The following is a 12,804-nucleotide window of genomic DNA, read 5'->3' on the forward strand; positions in this document are numbered from 1 at the left end:
GTTTTACATTAGAAAAATCAATAAAATGAAATCGTAAACTATAAAATTGTTACGATATATTGAATATAGAGTTAAATGTCATTTTAGTTTCTATGGTTTGAGCCATTTTGTCAGTTTAATCTAAAGGTTTGAAACGTTGCTATTTTAGCACAAATAGTTTTAAACGTTGTCATTTTACTCCTCTGGGTTAACTCCATCCCTTTATTCTGTTAACTAGAAGGGCATTTCCGTAATTTTAAATGTAATTCTGTTAACTAGAAGGGCAATTCGACTATATAAAATGATCAAATTACCCTTCTAGCTAACATAAAAATTGACGGAGTTAACCCAGTGGACTAAAATGGCAATGCTTGAAACTATTTAAACTAAAATGACAACGTTTCAAACCTTTGGACTAAACTGATAAAATGACCAAAACCTAAAATGAAATTTAACTCTTGAATATATATAAACATTTCTATAATTCACTCACTTTCATTCAATAGCGAATTTCAATATTACGTGTAACGGAATTTTTTAACCCTTCACTAACGACAACACAACGTCTTCTGCATGCTACACTAACCCCAGTTAAAACCTTACTTAACCATGGTTAGGTCTACTCACTACTGAACGCTATATATAACCTCAACGTCTTTTCACTCGCGCTAACTCACTCATTCTTCATTCTCACACCTGCACAACTTCAAATTCTCTCTTCACAACCTCTAACAATGGTAAGCTTCGAAGCTATTATCAGTACGTTAACAGTTAACTATCGATTTTTCACTGGCTGATAAGTGATAACCTAATTTCTGTAACGATTTGCAGGTTGTTGCGCAGAAGTTGAAGGAAGCGGAGATCACCGAGCAGGATTCTCTGCTTCTGGTAATAGATCTGAATAATATTTTACTTTAACTTACTTGTAGTGATTTTGTTTTCATTCGAACGAAATTTCTGATGAATCTGATACATATCGTGTTGTATGTTGCTGAAATTGTGTTCAAAACGTTCTCAGTTATGTATGTTGTAGTTATCGCTAGTGATGTTGAGCTGAAATGCAAATATATTTTGCTTTATCTTACTTGTAGTGATTCTGTTTCCGTTCGAACGAAATTTCTGATGAATCTGATACATATCGTGTTGTATGTTGTTGAAATTGTGTTCAAAACGTTCTCAGTTATGTATGTTGTAGTTATCGCTAGTGATGTTGAGCTGAAATGCAAATATATTTTGCTTTATCTTACTTGTAGTGATTTTGTTTCCGTTCGAACGAAATTTCTGATGAATCTGATACATATCGTGTTGTATGTTGTTGAAATCGTGTTCAAAACGTTCTCAGTTATGTAATTTGTGATTATCGCTAGTGATGTTTAGTTGAAATGCAATCATATTTTGCTTTATCTTACTTGTATTGATTTTGTTTCGATTCAAACGAAAGTTCTGATAAATTTTGTGATGTATGACGTTGAAATCATGTCCAGAACGTTCTCAGTCATGTATGTCGTAGGATAGCTTTTGTTTTTGTTGCTACGATAGAGGCTAGGTAATAGTATTGAATTCATCTGTTCATTTTCAAATATGTTCTATATAATTTAATTCACATACTCATCCTTAAGCTGTGCGATTGAAATATTAAATCAGTAATTACTGAAATTCTCAAACTCGTTGATTACTTGATACTTTGTGGTTGTGGTTATAATATTGCTAGATCTGAATTTTGTAAGCTAAACGAGGACTGAACCAGTAAATGGACAGCAAAATAGAGTCAAAACAGGTTCTGTTTGATGTGTGATTAGTGAAGGATGATTTTAGGTTTGTTTTCAGCTCAACTTGTAGCTGACTAGTTATAACATGAGTTTTAATGGTAGATTGTTATTTTATCGATTTTACTTTAGGTTTTTTCCTTGCGTTACTTGTTTTATAAGCTAGTTTAAAGTTTTGGTATGTAGGAACGTAAATGCAGATGTTGTAAGATATCTGCTGTTTCATATGCTAGAGATCATAATGCTAGCACCTTAAGTATGCAAATGTAGTTAAGTGCAGATTAGCAGGGTGTTTCTTAATCCCTGCATTAAGGAGAGATATGATGTGACTTATAAGTTTAAATGGTTACATTACTAGTCCTGAATGATGCTACAATGCGGAGAATGTTTGCATTAAATTTGAAGTGATCTCAAATGTCAAAACACTCTTTAGAGGAGTCCATAACGAATGAGGAGCACAACCTTGATGGTGGCTAATTCTGAATCATCACAAGTTGGTGATGGTTCGGTTAAGGAGTCCAAACTAAGTTGAGTTAGGATCGTAAAGTTTAGTCAATTTGATATTAATTTGAATTTTGGAGTTGTTTAGTGTTCAAGTCTAACAGGATAGGTTATATTATAAATACTAAGTTATGGTATCAATTGCATTAAGTTTTTGAGTTATTTTTCTTGATGCAATACGAGCTTTTTGGGGGTTATGCATATACATATTTGTGTTTGTTGCTTCTGATATCGAATTCACTACTTGATACCTTAAGTGATTGGTTGAGTTCAATGATTTAATCTCATACTGCTTACACAATCAAAGGCTCAAAGATTTGTGACATGTTAGAATATAAGTGTCACATTTTGATTATAGATTAATGCTGAAGCATGTGGGGATAAATGTGGAACCATTAGTTTACTGTTTTTGTGTATGATTATCAATTCTGGTATCTCATGATTCTTTTGCTTTAAAATAGACAAGGAACCTACTACGCATAGCAATATTCAATATCAGTTATATCAGAGGTCTTTTTCCAGAGAAATACTTTAGTGATAAGGGCGTGCCAGCCTTAGGTAAATTCCTCCGTGCTTTCTGTTAAAAATGTTTGTGTAGCTGATAGGCTTGACCTTATTTTGGCATTGTTTCTATCGTGTAATCAACAGAGATGAAGATAAAAAAGCTTATGCCAATGGATGCAGAGTCTAGAAGACTAATTGACTGGATGGAGAAAGGCATGATGAAATATACACGTGCTTTTGAGCTTTAATGTTTCCATTTTGTTACTTCTCTTTGGTGATAATTAGGGTCTTGTTATTTGCAGGTGTATATGATGCTTTGCAGAAGAAATATCTCAGGACACTAATGTTCTGTGTGTGTGAGACTGCAGAAGGGCCAATGATTGAAGAATATTCTTGTAAGATTCCACGAACTATTGTAATATGAATTCGTGATCTGTTCTATGATAGCAATGGATGGACCCATTTTCTTAGTTTAAGTTTATTTTTGGCATACTATGGGGGGGGGGGGGGGATATTCCACGGTCCTCCCAACCGCCGAGGTGATCCCACCTCGCAGACCGCCACCCAGCAAGCCTGAGTCTGGGGGTAAATCCGCTACCGTAGGGGCATTGGGAACGAGCAAGACTCGAACCCGCCACCTCCGGGTTAGAATGCGGGCTGGTGGCCATTGGGCTGACACCCAATGGTTATTTTTATTTATTTATTTTTTATTTTTTATTTTTTTGGCATACTATGCTTTACAAAAGATATATACATTGTCTTGCAGTTTCTTTCAGTTACTCAAATTCTGATAGCCAAGAGGTTTCTATGAATGTCAATCGAATTGGAAACAAGAAGCGAGGGGAAACATTCAAATGTAACTCCACAACAGAGATTACCCCTACTCAAATGAAGTAAATACTAAGCCTATATGAATTGATTTGTCTTTTTCTATGGTCTTTGAATTTATTAATTTGTTCCTAAAAGTAAAATTTGTTTACTAATACAACATTCTATCTCAGGAGCTCTGCTTGTAAAATGGTTCGCACACTCATTCAATTGATGAGAACTCTAGATAAGATGCCAGAAGAGGTAAATACACTGCCAGTCAACATTTCTTTTGATATATTGAGACATGAACATAGTTTCCTATTGTAACTTGACTACTATGACTACTGTTTCAGCGCACGATTGTAATGAAACTCCACTATTATGATGATGTCACGGTAAGACTCTGATAACGTCTGTTCTTATTGTTTACATAAACAGCTTATAACCACTAATTATCAGTGTTGTAAGAATCGCTAGGCGCTAGTCGGGCGGTGGGGTACCGACTAGCGATTAATCGGGATTAACAGGGATTAACCGGATTGAGATTTTTATATGTAATTTTTAGTTACATATATACACACACGCTTTTATATGTAGTTTTTTAAAGTAGACATGTTTTAACCTCTCATTGACCATTCTTTTAAAGTATTTGGAAGGAATTTATAAGGTTTGGTCGAAATTTGGCCGGCGTTTGGCCAAAATTTGGCCAGAATAGGACCTCCTTTGACCGCCTAGCGATAAATCGGCCATTAATCGGTGAAACTCCGATTAGTGATTAATCGGCGACTAATCGGGATTATTACAACCATGCTAATTATGCACGCTGTTAGGAGTATATTTTGGTATTCCTGTTTGTTGATAGAAACTGCTCTTATCGAATAAGATATTTAAGTGAAGTAATTTATAGTACAGAGTTCTGTTGCTATCATCACTGAAAAATAGTATGGAAGCAGAAAAGTATAATTAATATTCTTGTTTTGGGAAAATAAATTAAGTGTGAAAATTGTTTCTATCTTGTAGCCTGCTGATTACGAGCCCCCGTTCTTCAGAGGCTGCACAGAGGAAGAAGCCCATCATACATGGACCAAAAATCCTTTGAGAATGGAGGTTGGAAATGTCAACAGCAAACATTTTGTTTTATCTCTTAAGGTAAGAAATCATTAGTTATATAGAAAACTTAATTATTCAAAATAATATATTAAATTGTAATTTTCTGGATCATTTCAGGTTAAAAGTGTGCTTGATCCTTGTGAGGATGATAATGTTAGTTTGGGAGGTGACTCAATGCAGCAAGATGGAGACAGTGAGGCTGATAGTGAGGTGAAGCACCAAAATATATAATATTAATTTTCTATCTAAGCTTTACACACACACACATATATATGTATATATGTTTACTTTCACAAGCTTTATATTTGCTTGGGTAACTTATACAAGCCATTGCAGGCCAGCATATCTGATGATGAGTACATAGTGGCACCTATAGGTAATTTACATGTCAATAGGGCTGCAAACGAACCAAACGAACACGAACAAATCCTTGTTCGTGTTCGTTTGTTAAGAAATATATGTGTTCATGAATTGTTCATAAACGCTTACCGAACGAGATTTTATGTTCGTGTTTGTTTGTTAAGGATTTGAACTTGTTCGTGTTCGTGTTCGTTTGTGTTTGTTTGTTAATTTTAGGCAACGAATGAAAACGAACGATGATGAACACAAATGAGCACAAACTAATGTTCATGAACACAAATGGTAACAAACGAACATAAACAAACGTTCATAAACAAAATATATAACACATTGACACTTATTAAATCTTTTATTTGTCGGAATTTTTCAAGTATTTAAATAAAATATAAAAGCTAAAAACACTAATGAACTATCGAACACAAACGAACACGTTATCGAACGTTCATGAACATAAATGAACGAACGCGCCCTCTGTTCATGTTTGTTCATTTAACTAAACGAACGAAATTTCTTGTTTGTGTTAGTTTGTTTAATAAACGAACGAACACAAACGAACTTCCCGCCGAACGGTTCACGAACTATTCGTCGAACGTTTGGTTCATTTGCAGCCCTACACGTCAATAAAATTTAGTTGACGCTGCTTGTTTCATTATCTTTAATAATAGAACCTATAACCACAATTTTGTTGCCAGATAAGCAAAAGGAGAAACAAGATGATACCATGGTTGATGAAGGTGTTTACTATGATCAACCTTGTTAAACATATCTACAAACATACACACACAAACACACAGTAACACAGATATATTGTTTAAGTTACTTACTAACTGAGGGCAATTATGTCATTTCATACAAGCAGACGACACTCAGGATCCAGCTGAAGATGAACAGCAGCTAAACCGTGTCAAGGATTGGATCAAATCCTATCATCAAGAAAACGTCGATGTCACTGATGTTCTCTCTAATTTCCCCGACATCTCATTGGTAATAATCCTGTGTACTAATAAGTAATACCAACCATGTTTTTTCTTAACTAATTAATAATCATGCAACAATGACAACATCTTCTGTAATGTATCTGCAGGTTTTGCTTGAAGGTACACCCGGAATCTAACTGGAAATAAATAATGAAATTTAGAGTAAACTTCCATTTTGCTCCCTGTGGTTTGGTCGTTTTAACGGTTTTGCCCCAATCCCTTAAAAATAGCCATTTTACTCCCTGATCTATGAAGCTTATCTCTATTTCACTCCCCACCCCTAACGCCATCCAATTCAACTGTTAAATCCTGGTCATATGCCCCTCACATGAGGGGCATTTTAGTCTTTTCCCATCCCAGATCTGAACCAGGATTTAACAGTTGAATTGGATGGCGTTAGGGGTGGGGAGTGAAATAGAGTTAAGCTTCATAGATCAGAGAGTAAAATGACTATTTTGAAAGGATTGGAGCAAAACCGTTAAAACAACCAAACCACAAGGAGCAAAACAGAAGTTTACTCTAACTTTCCTTGATCTATACTCTTTCATTTCTGTTGAATTGATTTTCAGAAATTATGGAAAAGCTTGTAACCGAAGGCATTTTAGCAAAGTCTGGAAACGAAAGTTTCACCATCAAGAGGACGAAGGTCATCTATTCTACTTGTATCACATCATTTTTCAAAAAAAAAAAAAAAAATCAGTAGTCAAATCTAATTATTATATAATTTCTTTATAGAATTCGGAGTATGAATTTGATGCTGTGAAAGAGGAAACTGACGCTCGTCAGGCATCTGGCAAGAAGAGCCTGCCCACTACTGGCGAGGCTCAAATGTACATGAAAGTAAGCTCTTTTTCAACATCCAGTGTTTCATATATTTTTACAAAATTGCCATTGATACGGAGCTTGTTTCACTTCAGGCACTTTATCATGCTCTTCCAATGAACTACATTACTATTTCGAAGCTTCAAAGCAAGCTTGGTGGTGAGGCTAACCAAATTACCGTGCGCAAGTTAATGGATAAAATGACTAAAGAAGGTTACATCGAATCCACAAGCAATCGTAGGCTAGGTACAATTTCATAATAAAAAAATTCAGTTCTGTTTATTGTGAATATATTAGATCATTTTACTATCATTTATAGGAAAGCGTGTGGTGCATTCTGATATAACCAAGAAGAAACTTGCTGAAGTGCAAAAGGCCTTGGACTTTGATGCTATGGTACTAGACAAATTAAATATAACAATCTTTATTTTTTAGCCGTTTTTTTTCTATTTTTTTTATTTTTTTATTTTTTTGACTTTTTGCTATCAGGTTGAGGATACACATGAAACTCGTAACAAATCCAACCATTCGGTGAACCAAGCAGGTGCGCTTATATCATGATGTTCTAGTAATCTAGTTCTAGCTAGATGTGGCAATATGGATGGGTTCAAATGAGTTGTTTTATGAGTTGGTTAGGGTTGACCGTTGACCCAAGTCCCAAATGTATATACAGCATTGTTATTTCGCTAATACTCTGATTTAGGAAGTTTATGAATTAATATTTTAATGCATATGTGTATACAGCAAGTACGTTCAAATCATGAAGTTGATGCAATAATGCTCATTAATTTTTTTTTTTATATTTTAATATTATAATATATCAGTTTTAGTAATGACTTAGAAGATATTTATGAATATGTTTAAATTTAAAAGGGTTAAACAGGTCAACCCGTGAACCAGTCTGGTCAATCTGAACACGACCCATTAACCAATTGTGTTCGCGGGTTCAACCCTAAACTGACCCAAACCTGTGAATTTGTGTTAGGTCCATGTCGTATCAGAAATCCACACCCCTAAGTTTAACCCCATCTTGATTTTAGCTTTTTATTTTATTTTACCCGTTTGACCGAATGAAATATGACTGATTATCTTTTCCTACCACTAAAACTGCATTCCAGTTCTAAAAAAAAAAGAAAAGAAAATGAATGATCTAACCCATTGGACAACTTGATCAGGGGCTAATTGTTGGGACACATCCACAATGGGTGGACTGCATTCCATAGGATCAGATCTCACACGCACGAAAGGTAGATCCGATTTGCACCAAAACGGTTCCCCCTTCAGTGATGCAGCTGCCTCTAAGTTGAGAGTGAATGGACACAACACTCCCACAAGAAACACTCAGGTTTTTGTTATAGCTTCTCATGACTTCCATGCATATTTATGCTATTTTTCTATAATTAACTATGAGTAAATTACGTTTTTGGCCCCTGTGGTTATATCACTTTTACTATATTAGCTCAAAATAAGAATTTTTAACATATCTGCCCCTATGGTCTCTATAACTAACCATTTTGGCCCCTATGGTCTCTATAACTAACCATTTTGGCCCCCATAATCTCTAGACTTAGGGGCCAAAATGGTTAGTTATAGAGACCATGGGGGCAGATATGTTAAAAATTCGTATTTTGAGCTAATATAGTAAAAGTGATATAACCACAGGGGCCAAAAACGTAATTTACTCAATTAACTATTTATAATTTCTTTACAAATATATGTTCTGCAGCCAATAGCTTCAATAGAGAGCCACGTGGCAGCAGGGGTTGAGAAGGGTGGAAACGAAAATGTCAATCCGGATGATAAAATGGATACTGTCGTTTGTAGCGGCCAGTCCACCCTTGACAAACGTTCTCGAAAAGCAAGCATGGTACATACTTACATCCTACTAATGATAAAAATGATTCCTCTTAGAGGTGACAGACACTAAACGGGCCGGCCCAAATGGGTTGGGTTACGGGACAAAATGGATTGAATTCGACCCATAAAAGCAATTCTGTAGGCTTGATGTATTTTCTTTATACTTTTTTTATGTGGGCACATTAATTGACCCATTTATAGAAAACGAGTTGAATTTCTCCTCTAATTAAACGGGTTGGGCCAGATGTGTTGGATTGGACCGAATCACAAACACTTTTTTTTCATTAGCTTTAAATTATAAGCAACTAATGTTTTTGAATTTAGAAAATAATAGTATGATCTTAATCTAACTTTTCCTAACATAGGAGGGTAGAGGTGTACATTTTTGTTTTTTTCCCAAACCAGATTGGTTTGGGTCAACATTGGTCAAAACCGGCTTGGGTTATCGAAAATGATCGGTTCTGTTCAGTTTTAAACTTGTTTGTAATCAGTTCGGTCGGTTTAAACTGGTTCCAAATGTGTATCAATGGAGGAGTTCTCAAACCAATATCAACCCGTCGGTTCGGTTTAACACCGAAATTTGTTTCGGGTCACCAGTTCTCAAAAAAGGTTTATGCATTTTTTTGTAAATCAGATCTGTAAAAGGTTAATGGGCTGGGTCGGATGGCTGTATTATGGGTCAAAATGGGTTGGGTTGGATTGGATCGGGATGACCCATAAACACTTTTTTCCTTTTTTTTTTCGAAACGTAAACTTCATTAGAAACAACCAAACCCACAAAACGGGGCGGCCAAAACACAACAAATTACATAATAACAAAATTACACCAATCGGTCCACGAAACAAACCTCGCTTTTAATCTAATGCTAATCCAAACAAAACCAATCGATTTAATCTCTCTAATAATGTCTTCTACCTTTTTTTTCTTATATTTCAAAAGCAAATAACGAGTTAATATTCCTTACAAAAATAATTAAACTTTTTTTTAATGTTGAAGTAAAAAACATGAATCAAACCATTTATAGAAGTGTTAAGAAATATTCCCCTTACTTTATAAATTAAATGTTATATAGCCTTGTTTGAGAGTTTTAATTTTATTTGTAGGTGAAGGAGCCAATCCTCCAGTTCTCGAAACGCCAGAAATCTGAGTGAAGTCGAAGGCGAAAGAAACATGATTTTATTTTAGTATTTTCCACGTCATGATTTAGAGGAATAATTTGAGAGACAAAATTGATCGTAACCTTTACTGGTTATATTACTTTACCAACTGCTGAATATTTGACACGATGCATAGAGATATATATTGGCTTTAAATATTCTAATATTAGTACTAATTAGGCTATGTTACTTTACACTTAATATTAACATAGCTTGCTATTAAAAACTAATTTCTAAAACGTTTTATGTTAATATTATAAAAATAGTTAAGATATTAAAAAAAAAAACAATACATGTAGTCACATTTTGACTTTCTTAAACAAGAAACAAAAATCAAGTTAGCAAGTGTTGGCTCCAAACAGCACCCCCACTAATGTGTTTTATTATATTGTTTTGGGTTTTTAATAATAAGGGCGCACGCACGTTCAAAAGAAATTTTCTATCGAAGCGTAAACGAGAATCATGGCTCATGGAGTCATGGCTTGATAAGTGTTAATTTTTAATTTAAGAAAATACGATGTGGAGGGTAAATGTGACACGTGGAACACGCGTTAAAACGGGGCGTGGTCTTAAAACGGACTGTGTGGCCGGGGTGTGGAAACGTGACTTTTTTGACACGTATCACACACCTTTTGTATTAATTTATAATTATAATTATATATATTTTTTTATAAAATGTATTAAAAATTTATAAATATATTACTAGTAATTAAGAAAATACATAACACTAAAATAATAACAAATTACATAAAATTAAAAATAAGAAACTAAAAAACACGTAATTTTAATAAAAAAATCTAATGATTTCCCATGTTGAGCGGAGCCTGAATTCCCGGTTATGCACGTGCCTGAAGTTGATGAGGGCCATTTGAATGATGTCTTTCTCCCCGAGATTACCACCCTCGATCTTCACGGCATTGTGGATCGTCTCGAATCTTTCGCAATCAAGACGGATCGTCCTAAAACGATACGAGAGAGATAGTCGACGATTCGGTTGTTATGACCCGTAAAGGCTTGGAAGTGTTGTTGGATTGTCCTCCAAAAAGGACCGCTCGTGCGTCTACCCGGCGTGTGGTTGCTCAAAGGTTCAACCCACGATTCGCAAAGTGCAATATCCTCTTTGGTCCATGCCACGGCTGCCATCGTCGTTTTTTTCTTTTTGTGAAGTGGAACGACGTTGAGTGAAAAAGTTGGTATAAAATTGAAGAATTGTGGAGTTTGTATAAATTTGGTTGAAGATGTTTGTTGTATTTATAGTGTGAAATTCTAAATTTAAAAAGAGAGTTTTTTTTAAAAAAATTTAAAAGTTAACCATTAGGGGTAAAACGGCTAACAATCACGTCCATTAACCACGTGCCACGTCGTCTGCAAAATGACCTCCACGCCGGTGGATATTCCCCCGCCCTTTGAACAACGCCATGGTAAATGCCGTGAACGGTATGATGTGAACGACGTTGATCAGCAACAACGTCATTTTTCAACGCCCACACCGTGTGGTCTAAGAAGGGAAGGGTATTATGGTTTTTCTCCCTTGAACCTGCTTCACCCCTGATTTTAAAATGGTTAGAACTTTTTCATATGATGATATCTTTTTTTTTTTAAATTACACCGTATTAACAAACATTTCATTCTCTTTAATTTGAGCAGATTATTGCTATTGGTTTTCTTAATTCTTAAAGATTTTATTTTACAAGCTATAAAGTTACATGATTTGTGTAGCGTTACGTGATTATATCTCGGTAGATAATTACGTGCCATATGTGCAAGCAATAATAAATACTCAATGTAACCTTACATCTATAATCATATGCTCATTGTGAATTGTGATCTTACATCTACAATCACATATCATATAAAACAAAAAGACGGGTATAACGTTTTTATATTTTAAATGTAATTATTCTATATATTTGTATAAGTATTATACCCTTATAAAGAATTAACTTTTTGGTGCATATCAAGTTGTAACTTATGCTTTGCACATTACTCAAAAAAAAACTTTACTTTTTATTTTTAACCCAGAAGTTTTTACTTTTTGTCATTTTGACCCTATATAATTTGTTTTTTTAACTTTAACCCAAAACTTTTCATTATTTGCAATTTAACTTCACAACTTTTGTCACTTATACTTTTCATCTTTCGCAAATTTCCGTTTTACGTATAGTTCTAAATTTTTCGAGTTAATACGACGTAACGTACATGTGTGGTTCAACGTTTTTGCCTCTATTTTTCCATGTTTGAAAGGTTTCAAAACACGCATATCCTAGGTCGAGTCAGTGTTGGTGGTCGATGACGGTTGTGTGACATTAGTACTATTTGACACCGTTTTACGCCCCGGGTGCAACGCGATGTGTACTTTGTGGGTTTTTCAAAGAAAAACTGGTTATGCATATGGTTGTCGTAACGTTGGCTTTAGGGGTTTTCCAAAAAAAAAATGATTTTTTTTTTTACTTTTCACCCAAAAGTATTTCATATATTACTTTTAACCCAAAACTATTTGTTTTTTACTTTTAACCCAAAACTTTTTATCTTTTGCAATTTATTCTCATAAGTTTTTTACTTTCAACTTTGTTCCTTTATAGTTTTCATTTTCCACAAATTTTTCGCTTTATGCTTGGTTCTAAATTTTGTGACATAACACATCGCAACGCGTGTCTTTGGCTTAACGTTTTTACGTTTCGTCTAAATTTTGCGAGTTAACACGATGCAACATGCGTGTGTGGGTGAACGTTTTACATCGTCTATTTATTCCCCGTTTGACAGGGTTAACATAATGTGCGGGTCTTAGACCGACTTAGTTATAACTAAAGAATCCCCGCCGCATTGCGGCGGGTTGTAATCCTAGTTAATATATAAGACATAATAATAAAAGTAAATTTCACCTTACACAGGTGGTAATGTTTGTTTCAACCACTAAAACTCGTATCATGTTCAGATTCATTCATGTTCGGTTCAACCTG

At 34.7% G+C, this 12,804-nt stretch overlaps 1 protein-coding gene across 1 annotated transcript; it reads left to right on the top strand.

Moving 5' to 3' along the window:
- Positions 1-596: 596 nt before the first annotated feature.
- On the top strand, positions 597-9,985 carry LOC110871613 (meiosis-specific protein ASY1). The gene is made up of 22 exons (XM_022120313.2): positions 597-716; positions 811-867; positions 2,708-2,804; positions 2,895-2,963; positions 3,053-3,145; positions 3,517-3,643; positions 3,752-3,821; positions 3,914-3,955; positions 4,581-4,709; positions 4,788-4,880; positions 5,007-5,046; positions 5,723-5,764; positions 5,890-6,014; positions 6,115-6,127; positions 6,577-6,653; positions 6,743-6,847; positions 6,925-7,075; positions 7,149-7,225; positions 7,319-7,373; positions 8,005-8,174; positions 8,556-8,696; positions 9,791-9,985. Exons 1-22 carry the CDS (start codon positions 714-716, stop codon positions 9,836-9,838), a joined length of 1,824 nt encoding a protein of 607 aa, XP_021976005.1. The 5' UTR covers positions 597-713; the 3' UTR covers positions 9,839-9,985.
- The last annotated feature ends 2,819 nt before the right edge of the window (positions 9,986-12,804 follow it).

Source organism: Helianthus annuus, chromosome 8, assembly GCF_002127325.2.
Source record: "Helianthus annuus cultivar XRQ/B chromosome 8, HanXRQr2.0-SUNRISE, whole genome shotgun sequence".
NCBI lineage: Eukaryota > Viridiplantae > Streptophyta > Magnoliopsida > Asterales > Asteraceae > Helianthus > Helianthus annuus.